At 45.3% G+C, this 16,219-nt stretch overlaps 1 protein-coding gene across 1 annotated transcript in view; it reads left to right on the top strand.

Annotated features, from left to right (window-relative positions):
* Nucleotides 1-1,281: 1,281 nt before the first annotated feature.
* LOC115079396 overlaps nt 1,282-16,219 on the top strand; it is a 126,234-nt gene continuing 111,296 nt past the window's right edge. Inside the window, exon 1 of the mRNA XM_029583337.1 lies at nt 1,282-1,539. Within this exon, the coding sequence (XP_029439197.1) occupies nt 1,430-1,539 (110 nt within the window). The 5' untranslated portion in view covers nt 1,282-1,429. The remainder of the gene's footprint in view (nt 1,540-16,219) is intronic.

Below are 16,219 nucleotides of genomic sequence, written 5' to 3'. Positions count from 1 at the left end.
ATCGTCTTAACGATCGATTTCGGCTGGGAGGGGGAGGGAATCGTATTGTTGCCGTTTGGGGGGGTAAAATATCGTGAAAAATCGTGAAAAATCGTTAAAAAATTGAAAAATCGAAAAACCGGCACATTAAAACCCCCTAAAACCCACCCCCGACCCTTTAAATTAAATCCCCCACCCTCCCGAACCCCCCCCCCAAATAACTTAAATAACCTGCGGGTCCAGCGGCGGTCCGGAACGGGCTCCTGCTCCTGCATCTTGTCGTCTTCGGCCGGCGCCATTTTCCAAAATGGCGCCGAAAAATGGCGGCGGCCATAGACGAAAAAGATTGGACGGCAGGAGGTCCTTCCGGACCCCCGCTGGACTTTTGGCAAGTCTCGTGGGGGTCAGGAGGCCCCCCACAAGCTGGCCAAAAGTTCCTGGAGGTCCAGCGGGGGTCAGGGAGCGATTTCCCGCCGCGAATCGTTTTCGTACGGAAAATGGCGCCGGCAGGAGATCGACTGCAGGAGGTCGTTCAGCGAGGCGCCGGAACCCTCGCTGAACGACCTCCTGCAGTCGATCTCCTGCCGGCGCCATTTTCCGTACGAAAACGATTCGCGGCGGGAAATCGCTCCCTGACCCCCGCTGGACCTCCAGGAACTTTTGGCCAGCTTGTGGGGGGCCTCCTGACCCCCACGAGACTTGCCAAAAGTCCAGCGGGGGTCCGGAAGGACCTCCTGCCGTCCAATCTTTTTCGTCTATGGCCGCCGCCATTTTTCGGCGCCATTTTGGAAAATGGCGCCGGCCGAAGACGACAAGATGCAGGAGCAGGAGCCCGTTCCGGACCGCTGCCGTTCCGGACCGCCGCTGGACCCGCAGGTTATTTAAGTTATTTTGGGGGGGTTTGGGAGGGTGGGGGATTTAATTTAAAGGGTCGGGGGTGGGTTTTAGGGGGTTTTAGTGTGCCGGCTCACGATTCTAACGATTTATAACGATAAATCGTTAGAATCTGTATTGTATTGTGTTCCATAACGGTTTAAGACGATATTAAAATTATCGGACGATAATTTTAATCGTCCTAAAACGATTCACATCCCTAAATTAGACATGATATCTTTCCATGACTGGACAAGTATGAAAGCGTTATACAGGCAATGCGCCCTTTCCCAGCATGCAGATGTGAAGATCTGCTGCCATTGCACCGGATCAAGTCTGTACTGAGGGCTGCTCTGCACTTCCCTCCCTGCCAGGTGTGTGCAGTCCCTGAAACCTGCTCTGGGAGCATGGGAGGGGCAGGCATGGGTCACACAAAGGGAGCTCTGTGCAGCCGCCTCTGAAAGAGACTTCTGTCTGTGGCAGCTCCGCGTGTGCTGCTGGCATCCAGGAGCTTGATAGGTAACACTGAATTCATAGGTAACACCGAATTCATAAGTAACACCGAATCCAGCTTCGGATGAAGATCATGGAAGGAATCAAGCAGGAAAAATACGTCCTTCTGAATGATGACTCTGACCTGGAGGAGTTTGACCGAAGTAAATCAGCTCTGATGAACCCCCAGGACGGGTGAGTTGTGTGGGGAAGGAGAGCGCGTACTTCTGACGCTATCTTTAATCATATTTTCTATAATTAATCTAACTCACAAATCCCAGGTACACTTACTGTTCTCTTTCTTACTGCTCGGCTCGGCTCGGCTTGAAAGAAATCTGAGCTCCTGATTGCCTAACATCCTTCAGGGGAAGGGGATACGTCCTTGGGCGTCTCCATGGCTTCTTGCAGGGTAACAACAACCAGGAGCTGAGGACGAGTCATTGTTTGACACAGATTGAGAAATAATCTGTTCAGTCGCATGGTAGTCAGGGAGGGAAGGGATCTTGTCCTGCCAGCTGAGCCCACTGGGAATGAAACCTCCCGGCTACAATTATGCAAAAAAAAAAAACCCACAATCTTCCCAACCCCAAGCATGCGACCCTTTCCACTCCAGCCGAGTTGCAGCCTCACACCCATCCCTAGCTTTGTCCTCTAAACACTGCTCTTGTCCAGTATAATTTAGCATCGATGCAGTGCTGCAGTTATAAGCACTTCTGCAGGCTGCATCATTTGTACAGAATAAAACCTCCCATCCTCGTCTGCTGATAACAGTTTTAGAGGATTTGTCTGTAACTGCAATGTGAGGGAGAGACTCCCAGGGTAATGACGCCAAATGGGCTCGTTTTGCACCTACAGTACCTCACCCCTAAACTAGCCAGAGTCTAATCTCAGTTTCCCAGATTTTCTGCTGATCACCTTGTTAATCCCTGCCTTGTGTGAAAGATTTTCTCCTTCTGCACTTGATGAGATGTAATATGTACCAGATCCACCTGGAAGATTTTAATCAGCCCAGTGCTTTGGGAATCTTTCTGTCACTTTTGCTTGGTGTCTGATTGTCAGATCCCTGAGGATTTCCTCCGCAGAAGAGTCAGTTCTGTCAGCAGCTTTTCATCTCAGGTGATCACGACTTTGTCATTCTCTGAGTTGTGATTCCAGTGCTGTCCTGCTATAGCGATGCTGAGGGTTGACTCAGGCTCCACTACTTTACCATATTTTTCTATTCAGGGCAGATTCTTTGTTATCTTCCATACAAGAATCGTCACTAGTGCTGCCCTCATCAGCCCTAGTGCTGAAGCTTAGGGTGGGCATCGTGCAAGCAGCATGAGTGTTTCTCCTCATTTCCTGTTGTACTTTAATAGTCGTGTTCATTCATTGCTTTGCGTCTCTTCATTTTGTACCTTGTCTAAGATTTGGAGGTGAATGCATAAAACTGAAGCCTGTACCCTTATACAGTGGAAGGATGAGACCCTATTTCCATGCCTGATCCCAGCTCTGGCAGCTGCTGCCCGACTGTGCACACTCCCTCAGAGTTTATTAACTAATCACCTGTTATTATCACATTTACCAGAGATCTTCCTCTGAAAAAGTAGCCAGCCCTACAGGAACTTCAAAATCACACAACCTGGAGTCATCCTTCAAACTGATAATGCTGACGCTTATTCCTTCTTCTAGATAACGGATGAAAATATTAACAGCATATAGACCCCACTTATCACTTCCAATTGGCCACTAATTATGATCACATTGCGTCCCTTCCTTTTCATTCCCCTCTCTGAGATCCTACCAATCCGTTTTGGAAGTTAGTGTTTCAAAGGCTGCAGCATCAGAACATCAAAATTCAGATAAACTCTACCAGCTCTGCAACTCTCCACATTTAAGAACATAAGAAATTGCCATGCTGGGTCAGACCAAGGGGCCATCAAGCCCAGCATCCTGTTTCCAACAGAGGCCAAAACCAGGCCACAAGAACCTGGCAAATACCCAAACACTAAGAAGATCCCATGCTACTGATGCAATTAATAGCAGTGGCTATTCCCTAAGGGGTAGATTTTAAAAGAAGCGCGATCAGCCTACTTTTGCTTGCGCATCAGACTCAAGCAAAAGTACGCTGGATTTTAGTAGATACGCGCGGAGCCGCGCGTATCCACTAAAATCCTGGATCGGCGCGCGCAAGGCTATCGATTTTGTATAGCCTGCGCGCGCCGAGCCGCGCTGCCTCCCCCCGTTCCCTCCAAGGCCGCTCCGAAATCGGAGCGGCCTCGGAGGGAACTTTCCTTTGCCCTCCCCTCACCTTACCCTCCCTTCCCCTACCTAACCCACCCACCCGGCCCTGTCTACACCCCCCCCTTACCTTTGTCGGGGGATTTACGCCTCCCGGAGGGAGACGTAAATCCCCGCGCGCCAGCGGGCCTGCTGCGCGCCGGGCCGCGACCTGGGGGCGGGTACGGAGGGCGCGGCCACGCCCCCGGGCCGTAGCCACGCCCCATACCCGCCCCCCAAAACGCGGCCGACACGCCCCCGCAACGCCGCACGCTCCGGCCCCGCCCCCCGACACGCCCCCCTCCGAGAACCCCGGGACGTACGCGAGTCCCGGGGCTCTGCGCGCGCCGGGAGGCCTATGTAAAATAGGCTTCCCGGCGCGCAGGGCCCTGCTCGCGTAAATCCGCCCGGTTTTGGGCGGATTTACGCGAGCAGGGCTCTGAAAATCCGCCCCTAAGTAAACTTGATTAATAGCCATTAATGGACTTCTCCTCCAAGAACTTATCCAAACCTTTTTTGAACCCAGCTACAGTAACTGCACTAACCACATCCTCTGGCAACAAATTCCAGAGCTTTATTGTGCGTTGAGTGAAAAATAATTTTCCCAATTAGTCTTAAATGTGCTACTTGCTAACTTCATGGAATGCCCCCTAGTCCTTCTATTATTCGAAAGTGAAAATAACTGAGTCACATCTACTCGTTAAAGACCTCTCATGATCTTAAAGACCTCTATCATATCCCCCCTCAGCCGTCTCTTCTCCAAGCTGAACAGCCCTAACCTCTTCAGCCTTTCCTCATAGGGGAGCTGTTCTATCCCCTTTATAATTTTGGTTGCAATTCTCTGTACCTTCTCCATCGCAACTATATCTTTTTTAAGATGCGGCGACCAGAATTGTACACAGTATTCAAGGTACGGTCTCACCATGGAGCGATATAGAGGCATTATGACATTTTCCGTTCTATTAACCATTCCCTTCCTAATAATTCCTAACATTCTATTTGCTTTTTTGACTGCTGCAGCACACTGAGCCGATGATTTTAAAGTATTATCCACTATGATGCCTAGATCTTTTTCCTGGGTGGTAGCTCCTAATATGGAACCTAACATCGTGTAACTACAGCAAGGGTTATTTTTCCCTATATGCAAGACCTTGCACTTATCCACATTAAATTTCATCTGCAATTTGGATGCTCAATCTTCGAGTCTTGCAAGGTCCTCCTGTAATGTATCACAGTCTGCTTGTGATTTAATTACTCTGAATAATTTTGTATTATCTGCAAATTTGATAACCTCACTCGTCATATTCCTTTCCAGATCATTTATATATATATTGAAAAGCACCGGTTCAAGTACAGATCCCTGAGGCACTCCACTGTTTACCCTTTTCCACTGAGAAAATTGACCATTTAATCCTACTCTCTGTTTCCTGTCTTTTAACCAGTTTGTAATCCACGAAAGGACATCGCCTCCTATCCCATGACTTTTTAGTTTTCGCAGAAGCCTCTCATGAGGGACTTTGTCAAACGCCTTCTGAAAATCCAAATACACTACATCTACTGGTTCACCTTTATCCACATGTTTATTAACCCCTTCAAAAAAATGAAGTAGATTTGTTAGGCAAGACTTCCCTTGGGTATATCCATGTTGACTGTGTTCCATGAAATCATGTCTTTCTATATGCTCTACAATTTTGATCTTGAGAATGGTTTCCACTATGTTTCCCGGCACTGAAGTCAGGCTCACTGGTCTATAGTTACCAGGATCCCCCCTGGAGCCTTTTTTAAATATTGGGGTTACATTGGCCACCCTCCAGTCTTCAGGTACAATGGATGATTTTAATGATAGGTTACAAATTTTAACTAATAGATCAGTTATTTCATTTTTGAGTTCCTTCAGTACCCTAGGATGCATACCATCCGGTCCAGGTGATTTGCTACTCTTGTTTGTCAATCTGGCCTATAACATCTTCCAGGTTCACAGTGATTTCATTCAGTTCGTCTGACTCATCACCCCTGAAAACCATCTCCGGAACTGGTATCTCCCCAACATCCTCATTAGTAAACACGGAGGCAAAGAATTCATTTAGTCTCTTCCCTAAGAGCCCCTTTAACCCCTCTGTCATCTAATGGTCCAACCGACTCCTTCACAGGTTTCTTGCTTTGGATATATTTTAAAAAGTTTTTATTATGAGTTTTTGCCTCTATGGCCAACTTCATTTCAAATTCTCTCTTCGCCTGTCTTATCAATGTTTTACACTTAACTTGACAATGCTTATTTTTATCTTATTTTCTTCAGATGAATCCTTCTTCCAATTTTTGAAGGATGTTTTTTGGCTAAAATAGCCTCTTTCACCTCACCTTTTAACCATGCCAGTAATCGTTTTGCCTTCCTTCCACCTTTCTTAATGCGTGGAATACATATGGACTGCGCCTCTAGGATTGTATTTTTAAACAATGTCCAAGCCTGTTGAACACTTTTAACCTTTGCAGCTGCACCTTTCAGTTTTTTTCTAACTATTTTCCTCATTTTATCAAAGTTTCCTTTTTTTAAATTTAGTGTTAGAGCTGCAGATTTACTTATTGTCCCCCTTCCAGTTATTAGTTTAAATTTGATCATGTTATGATCACTTTTGCCAAGTGGCCCCACCACCATTATCTCTCTCATCAAATCTTGCGTTCCACTAAGAATTAAATCTAAAATAGCTCCCTCTCTTGTTGGTTCCTGAACCAATTGCTCCATGAAGCATTTATTACATCCAGGAACTTTATGTCTCTAGCAAGTCCTGATGTTTCATTTACCCAGTCAATATTGGGGTAATTGAAATCTAAAAGTACAGAAGCACCTTGCACATAGGTAATCCACAAAGTCAAAAGTGCAAGTAAATAGATCAAAGTTCCGTTCACTTAATATGACAATTTATTGATCATGAATAAAGTTCATAGATTATTTAATTCGGCGACTCCATATCAATAGTGGTAAACATGAAGTTTTCTATGTCCCCCGACACGGTCCCGTGTTTCGCGGAAGCTGCATCGGGAGGGACCCAAAGGAATCATTCATATCTAAAAATGTAATATAGCATAGTATAAGAAACGGAACACACACTGCCAACCGAGTCATATCTTTAAAGTACACATACCCATTCCATTCTTCTCAGGAGCGCACTCCCCCTCTGATCTGACAGCCATTTAAAGAAAAGGCGCGAAGACTGAGTCTCGCGAGATTCAACAATCAGCAGGCACCTGTCAATAAAGACTGCCGAAGGAAATTAATAGAATAGGTGCCATTCAATATCTTTATTGAGGCCAGAAGGGGCTACTGTATTTAAAGTGTGAATCCATCGCTGCTCCTTCCGACCCAGTGCACCGGAGAAGTCTCCTCCCCGTGAGGGGGGCGAGACCACCTCTAATACGGAGTACGAGAGCGAGTCAATGGAGTGTTCAGCTTGGAGCCAGTGGGACACCAGGGGTTCATCGATTCTAGAGGATCTTATATTCGAACAATGTTCAATGACCCGTGTCTTTATCATTCGGGATGTTTTTCCAACGTATAGCAATGGACAGGGGCATCTTATCACGTAGATCACTCCTTTTGTACAACAGTCTGATTGGGAATATAGTTTGAATACACGTCCTGTCACAGGGTGTGTAAATGTGGTGGCCAATTGTGTATGCCTGCACATAGTGCAGTGACCGCACGGAGTGTGTTGTCCGTATGTATCAACAGGGAATTGAGACACTGGTGCTGTGTGCACTAAACGGTCTCTGAGATTGGTTGCACGTTTAAAAGTAAAACGCGGGGGACCCTGCATTATTGTGTTTAAAGACAGTGCTGACCAATGTCGTTTAATCATCTTGGCTATTGCCCTGCCAACAATAGAGAAAGGGAGAATACAATTGTGGGTAACCTCATCTGATGACGTCGGAGATGTAAATAGCCACTCTCTTTGTGTATATAGGGCACGCTTGAAAGCCCTTTTAATGACTCGCATGGGGTAACCTCTTTCTGTGAAACGGTCAACCAACCCATTAGACTGAAAAAGGAATTCCTGACGTGTGGAACATATCTGCCGGAGTCTCAAAAATTGACCCGTGGGAATATTATCCCTCAATGCCCGCGGATGACAGCTATTATAAGCCAATAGAGTGTTGCGGTCAGTGTGTTTACGGAACAACGTGGTTTCAAAATGGTCCACCACCCAGGATACATCAATATCTAAGAAAGATATTCGAGAGGGATGAATGCAGTGATTGAACTGTATATTAGCATTAACTGTGTTGATCCAGTCCAAAAATAAATAAAACTGGACGTCTGTACCTGTCCAAACAATAAAGACGTCATCAATATAGCGCAGCCATACATGGATGAACTGGGACCACATTGAAGAATAAATGTTTAAAGTCTCATATTCGGCCATGTATAGGCACGCCAAACTGGGGGCCATTGTCGCCCCCATTGCAGTCCCCTTTATCTGCTGATAAACTGTATCCTGGAACTGGAAAAAGTTTCTCGTCAGTGCTAATTCGGCAAGTTGAACTAAAAAAGCGGTGGTAATTCTCTGTGGAGCAGGACGTGTGTTCAAATATTTCTCAATCACTATGAGGGCCTCCCTTTGGGGAATGTTTGAATACAAAGATACTACATCAAGTGTGATCAAAAAAATCATAGATTGAGGAACCTGCAAAGATGATAGAATAGTCATAAAGTGGGATGAATCCCGTACATAAGAAGTGATCTTGGGTACCATGGGTTTCAGGAACACATCAACAAACTGTGATAGAGGCTCTAATAAAGAGCCAATCCCAGACACAATAGGGCGTCCCGGCGGATTTTCCAGGGACTTGTGTATTTTTGGGAGAATGTAGAATAAAGGCATCACTGGATGTGAGGGAACCAAAAACTTAGACTCCTTCATAGTGATAATATGCGCCTCCACAGCAGATTGTACCACTGATTGAATATGTTTACGTAGTATATCAGTGGGATCTGAGGAAAGAGGAACATAAAATGAAGTGTCTCCCAGTTGTCTAAGCACTTCTGCCACATAGTCTGTTTTATTAAGTATAACCGTCCCTCCCCCCTTGTCCGCTGGTTTTATGATTATCGAGGGATCATGGGATAAAGTATTCAAAGCATTAGCCTCCTCCTTCGTCAAGTTATATCTAATGTGATGGTAATTTGAACAGATACGTGATACATCCTCACATACAAGGCGCTCAAATGCACCCAGCGAGACATCCCCCACTCCCGGTGGAGTCCATTTCGATTTCACGTGTACCACGGAGGAGTCACAGGCCGGGGGAGAATTCTGAAAGAAAAGTTTTAAATTAAAACTTTTCTTTCAGAATTGTCGTCTCTTACATAGAAACATAAAAATGATGGCAGAAAAGGACCAATAGTCCATACAGTCTGCCCAGCAAGCTTCCTACCATGTATCAGTCAATGCTGCTTGACATTCTTTGCTTATGGACTTGGCCATAGAAGCAGTCCTGTGATTTTCCCTAAAGTCTGCGCATCAGTACCCCAGACTGAAAAAAAAGTCATTGTTCATGTTGGTTGCCTCTGAATCCAAATTCCTTTCCTTCCACCCACCCCCATTTCCCTCTTTCAAAGCCAAGAGCAATGTTGCAGTTGCATCAAAGCATCAAGGCTTATTGGTTAAGGATAGTAATCCCATGTCTTCTGGGCAGGTTACCCCCATGCTTATCAATTCTCCATATCGTAAAAGTTGGGGCCCTCATTGGTTGCTGTCGGAATCCAGTTCCCCTTTTCCCCTGCTGTTGAAGCAAACAGCAATTTTGGAGTTGTAGCAAAAGTATCAAGGTTTTTTGGTTAAGGGTAGTAACCACCATACCAGCAAGTTACCTCCATCATGCTTTCTTTGTTTCCTTTAGGACATGGCTGTAGAAGCAGTCCTGTACTTTTTCCCTCCCATGGAAGTCGAGGCCCTTGGTTGATGTATGAATCCAATTCTTCTTTTCCCCCTGCTATCTAAGCGGGGGAGCAATATTTCTGACATTGGTTCTGAGTCATCCCACCTGGAGTTTAATTTCATTAGCCCTAGTTCTACTGATTTCTTTCCAATGGAAAAGGTTGGAAGTCCATACATCATTGAAACCTTTTAGGTATCTGAAAGTCTGAATCATATCTCTGCCACATCGCCTCTCTTCCAGGGTGTACATATTCAGATCCTTCAGCCTCTCCTCATAAGTCCTTCTGATACAGACCCCACACCATTTTCATCACTTTCTTATCTGGACCGCCTCCATTCTGTCTCTATCCATTTGAGATACGGGCTCCAGAACTGAACACAGTACTCCAGGTGAGGCCTCACCAAGGACCTGTGCAAGGGGATCACCACTTCCTTTTTCTTCCTGGTTATTCCTCTCTCTATGCAGCCCAGCATTCTTCTGGCTTTAGCTATCACCTTGTCACATTGCTTCATCATCTTGAGATGCCCAGACACTATTACCCCAAGATCCCTCTCTTGGTCTGTGTACATCAGTCTTTTACTTTCCATCACATACAGATCTTTTGGATTATCACATCTCATATGCATGACTCTGCACTTCTTGGCATTGAATCCCAGCAGCCAAATCTTTGACCACTCTTCAAGCTTTCTTAAATTTCTTTTCATTATCTCTACTCCTTCCAGTGTATCCACTCTGTTGCAGATCTTAGTATCATCCACAAATAGACAAACTTTACTTTCTATCCCTTCCGCGATGTTGCTCCCACAGATATTGAACAGAACCAGTCTAACAATGATCCCTGTGGAGCTCCATTGAACACGGCTCTTTCTTCAGAGTAGGTACCATTTACCATTACACACTGCCTCCTATCGGTCAACCAGTTTGTAATCTATGCCACCTCCTTGGCGTTCACTCCCAAGCTTCTAATTTTCTTCACAAGCCTTCTATGCGGGACCATATCAAAACTTTTGCTGAAATCCAATTAGATCACATTGAGTGCTCTTCCTTGATCCAATTCTCTATCACTCAATCAAAAACATTAACCATATTTGTCTGACAGGACCTTTCCCTAGTGAATCCATGCTGCCTTGGATCTAGTAATCCACCTGATTGTAGATAGTTCACTATCCTATCCTTCAGCAGTGTCTCCAATAGTGGCCAATCCAGGGCAACAGTGGTCTGGATTGGCCACTGTTGGAAACAGGATGCTGGGCTTGATGGACCCTTGGTCTGACCCAGCATGGCATCTTCTTATGTTCTTATTTGTCACTTGACAGAGTGGGTTTAAGAACATAAGAACATGCCATGCTGGGTCAGACCAAGGGTCCATCAAGCCCAGCATCCTGTTTCCAACAGTGGCCAATCCAGGCCATAAGAAACTGGCAAGTACCCAAAAACTAAGAAGATCCCATGCTACTGATGCAATTAATAGCAGTGGCTATTCCCTAAGTCAACTTAATTAATAGCAGGTAATGCTATTAATTAAGCATTAATTATCCAATCCTTTTTTAAACACAGCTATACTAACTGCACTAACCACATCCTCTGGCAACAAATTCCAGAGTTTAATTGTGCGTTGAGTAAAAAAGAACTTTCTCCGATTAGTTGTAAATGTGCCACATGCTAACTTCATGGAGTGCCCTCTAGTCTTTCTATTATCCAAAAGAGTAAATAACCGATTCACATCTACCCGTTCTAGACCTCTCATGATTTTAAACATCTCTCCCTGTTTTATTGTAACTTTCCCACATACATACTATTGTTTTCGATGTTTAAACTTTGTATAGTGTTACTTGTTATTCTCTGCCTTACCCACATTGTTAATTGTAAACCGGGTTGATGTGATTATTATCATGAAAGTCGGTATAACAAAATAATAAATAAATAAATAAAAATCTCTATCATATCCCCCTCAGCCGTCTCTTCTCCAAGCTGAAAAGTCCTAATCTCTTTAGTCTTTCCTCATATGGGAGCTGTTCCATTCCCCTTATCATTTTGGTTGCCCTTCTCTGTACCTTCTCTGCATCCTCCCAGCCCCCACTGTAATCCATTTATTCGTGGGTTTCTGGATGCTCTGTGCAAGTGGTGAAGGGCATCTGAGCTGCACTATTGTAAAGAGTAGGTGTCTTTGGGTAACAGGTCTTATCCTATCTTAGCCAACTGTAAATCCTTTGTTTCTGGGTTTTTGAATTTTCTGTGGTGGGTGGGGGGAAGATTCCTAAATGTTGTAAAATGGGTAAGGCTGCCTAGCACGTTGCTAATTCCCCTGCTATGTGGGGACAGCCATTCTTTTCCCTCTCATGGAAGGGAGGCAGCCACCTCTTCGCTCGTAGAAGGCAAGGCAGTCATCATTACATCCTCCTCTCTCATGTAGGGATAGTTACTACTCTCCTTTCTTCTACATAGGAACAGTTGTTTTCCCCCTCCCATGAAGGAAACAGTTTCTTTTCTCACTCGCAGTAAGAACATAAAAACATAAGAGTTGCAGGGCTAAGTCAAACCAAAATCCATTGGGCCCAACATCCTGTCTCCAACATTGGCCAGTCTGGGTCACCACTACCCAGCAGGTTCTTGTATCTCACTCTCAAGGATAAGTGCTGACTATTCCAAGTCCATCTGGCTAATAACTGTCTCCATTGGCCAGTCTGGGTCACCACTACCCAGCAGATTCTTGCATCTCACTCTCAAGGATAAGTGCTGACTATTCCAAGTCCACCTGGCTAATAACTGTCTCCATTGGCCAGTCTGGGTCACCACTACCCAGCAGGTTCTTGTATCTCACTCTCAAGGATAAGTGCTGACTATTCCAAGTCCACCTGGCTAATAACTGTCTCCATTGGCCAGTCTGGGTCACCACTACCCAGCAGGTTCTTGTATCTCACTCTCAGGGATAAGTGCTGACTATTCCAAGCCACCTGGCTAATAACTGTCTCCATTGGCCAGTCTGGGTCACCACTACCCAGCAGGTTCTTGTATCTCACTCTCAAGGATAAGTGCTGACTATTCCAAGTCCACCTGGCTAATAACTGTCTCCATTGGCCAGTCTGGGTCACCACTACCCAGCAGGTTCTTGTACCTCACTCTCAGGGATAAGTGCTGACTATTCCAAGCCACCTGGCTAATAACTGTCTCCATTGGCCAGTCTGGGTCACCACTACCCAGCAGGTTCTTGTATCTCACTCTCAGGGATAAGTGCTGACTATTCCAAGCCACCTGGCTAATAACTGTTTATGGACATTTTCTTCAGGAACTTGTCCACTTCTCATTTGAACCCTGCTATGCCTTGACCACATCCTCTGCCAACTGATTTCATACCTTTATTGTGCACTGAGTGAAAAAATGCTTACAATTTGTTTTAAATGTGCTGGTTGCTAATTTCATGGAATGTCCCCAATTCCTAGTGTTGTTTGAAAGGGTAAATAACCATTCCCTATTTACCTGTTCTACCCCACTCATGATTTTACAAATCTCAATCATGTCCCATCTCAGTTGACTTTTCTTCAAACTAAAGAGCCCTGATCTGTTTAGGGAGCTTTTCTATCCCCTTTTATCATCCGTGCTGCCATTCTCTGAAGCTATTTTTAGTTCTGTTATGTATTTTTTGAGATGGAGTGACCAGAACCAATACTTAAGGTGCAGTCACACCATGGATCTAAACAAGGGCATTATGATATTCTCGGTTGTGTTCTCTATTCCTTTCCAAATAATTCCTAATATTCTATTTGCCTTTTTGACCACTGTCACAACTCAAAGCATTCAACATTGTTTAAAAATAGCATCTTGGAAGCCCAGACCAGATGTATTCCACGCATTAAAAGATATGGAAGGAAGGCAAATGACTGACAGCATGGTTAGAAATTGAGGTGAGAGAGACTGTTCTAGCCAAAAGAACATCTTTCAAGAAATGGAAAAGGGATCTGAATGAATAAAACAGGAGACAGCATAGGCACTGGCAAGGCAGATGCAAAGCATCGATAAGAAAGGCAAAGAGAGAATTTGAAATGATGCTTGCTGCGGAAGCAAAAACTCATAAGGACTTTTTCAGGTATATTTGAAGCAAAACGGCTGTGAGGGAGTCAATCAGGCTCTTAGGTGATCAATGAGTGAAAGGGATGCTAAGGGAGGATAAAGCCATAGCTGAGAGATTGAATGAATTCTTTGCTTCAGTCATTACTTATTTATTTATTTATTTATATACCATGTTCTTCAGCGGGGGCAGTGAGGAAAATGAAAGGAAGATACCCATGCTTACAGTGATGATTAGTCAGAGGAAATAAAACAAATCTTGGTGATGCTGGATGATGACGCACTAGGGCAAATTGACAAACTAAAGAGTAGCAGATCCCTTGAACTAGATAGTATACACATCCCAGAGTGCTAAAGAACTGAAAATGAAACTGCAGACTACTGTTTGTAATCTGTAAACTATCTGTTGCGATCCCGGGTCGGTCCCGGGACTGCCGCCTACCTCCGACCCGGCTCCGGCCCTCCTTCAGCCCCGTTCGGGCCGTGCAGGCCTCGGGCGCGGCGCTCCCACGCCGACGTAGCAGCCGGCGTCCTCCCGCGGCTGGCCCTGCCCCCTAGCCGCGCGCGCGCTAGAGCTCTACATTTAAAGGGGCCAGCGCGGGAGATCCAGCCACCCGGCTGGTGACGTCAGACGCTGCAGGCCTATTTAAGCCCTGCACTCACGGCATTTCCCTGCCTTGCAACGAGGTTCCAGGTATCCTGTCTTTAGTTGCTGCGTCCTTGCTTCTTCAAATCCTCGCTCCGATCCGATTTGCCTGCTGACTACTCTTCGTCTTCTCCTTGGTTCTGGTACGACATCTGACCTCTGGCTTGACCCTGCTTTCGTCCCCGACTTCGCTTCTGGATTGTCCACTTGGTTCTGGTACGACATCTGACCTCTGGCTTGACCCGGCTCTGTCCTCGACTCCGACTTGGTTCTTCGACTGGTTCGCTTCCTGGACTCTGCCTTGGATTTTCACCGCCCCGTGGTTCCTGCATCCACTGGCCCCGAAGATCCTCCTAAGTCCCAGCGGCTGGGTCCCTACAGGCTCCTCCTGGGGGGGCTCCGGCTTCCAGGGCGAATATCCAAAAGTCCCAGCGGCCGGGCTCCTACGAGCTCCTCTCGGGGGAGCACCGGTCTCCAGGGTGAAGTGTCTTCCACCTACAGGGCCCAACGCCGTCCAGCCTTCTTGCCATCATCAAGTCCTTGGTCGCATAGGACTCCATCTTGTCCCGGCGTCCAAGCATATCCAGGTCTGTCGAACCGCCTCCCAGTTGGGATCGTTTGCTAGGGTCCTCCACAGCATCCCTCCATTCGTCCCGACCGGCCCAAGGGTCCACGAATCCCAACACTATCATTAAAACCAGCTACAGTACCTGAAAACAGGAGGTTGGCCAATGTTAAAAAAGGTTCAAGAGTGATCCAGGGAACTGCAGACGGGTGAGCATGACATCAGTGCTGGGGAAAATGGTGTGAAAGTGTTCTCAAAACAAAATTCCTGAACATACAATACACTGTAGATAAGCAAAGACAACATGGATTTAACCAAGGGAAGTTTGCCCCACCAATTTGCTGCATAAATAAACCTGTGGCTAAAGGTGAGCCAGGTGATAAAGTGTATCTGGATTTTCAGAAAGCATTTGACAAAGTCCCTCATGAGAGATTCTTGAGGAAATTAAAAGTCATGGGTTAGCAGGCAATGTTCTCTTGTGGATTGAGAACTGGTAAAAGAAAACAGAAAGTAGGGCTAAAGGTCAATTTTCTCAATGAAGAAAGGTGAATAGTGGAAGTGGAATGCCCCAGTGACGGATGCTTTTTAACATATTCATAAATAACCTAGATATGGGCATGATGAATGAAGTGATCAGATTTGCTGATGATACAAAGTTATTCAAAGTTGCTAAATCACAAAAAGATTGTAAGAAATTGCAAGAGGATTTTGCAAAACTGGGAGACTGGGCATGCAAATGGCAAATTCAATTTAATGTGGACAAATGCAAAGTGATGCACTTACTGAACAGTATCCCATATTATAGCTACACAATGCAAGGTTCCACATTAGGAGACACCACTCAGACAAAGGATCTAGGTGTCATCATTGAAAACACATTGAAATCTTCTGCTCAGTGTGCAACTGCAGCAGCAGCCAAGAAAGCAAATAGAGTGCTAGGGATTATTAGGAAAGGATTGGAGAATAAAACAGAGAATATCATAATGTCTCTGTATCACTCCATGGTTCATCCTCATCTTGTGTTCATATATCATACACAAACAGAATGCTGGGGATTATTAGGAAAGGAATGGAGAATAAAACAGAGAATATCATAATGCCTCTGTATCACTCCATGGTGCGACCTCATCTTGTGTTCATATATCATACACAAACAGAATGTTGGGGATTATTAGGAAAGGAATGAAGAATAAAACATAGAATATCATAATGTCTCTGTATCACTCCATGGTGCGACCTCATCTTGTGTTCATATATCATACACAAACAGAATGCTGGGGATTATTAGGAAAGGAATGGAGAATAAAACAGAGAATATCATAATGTCTCTGTATCACTCCATGGTGCATCCTCATCTTGTGTTCATATATCATACACAAACAGAATGCTGGGGTTTATTAGGAAAG

Source organism: Rhinatrema bivittatum, chromosome 1 (genome assembly GCF_901001135.1).
Source record: "Rhinatrema bivittatum chromosome 1, aRhiBiv1.1, whole genome shotgun sequence".
NCBI classification, from domain to species: Eukaryota; Metazoa; Chordata; class Amphibia; order Gymnophiona; family Rhinatrematidae; genus Rhinatrema; species Rhinatrema bivittatum.
The sequence above is the reverse complement of the archived record's forward strand: the minus strand, read 5'-3'. Positions and strand labels throughout refer to the sequence as shown.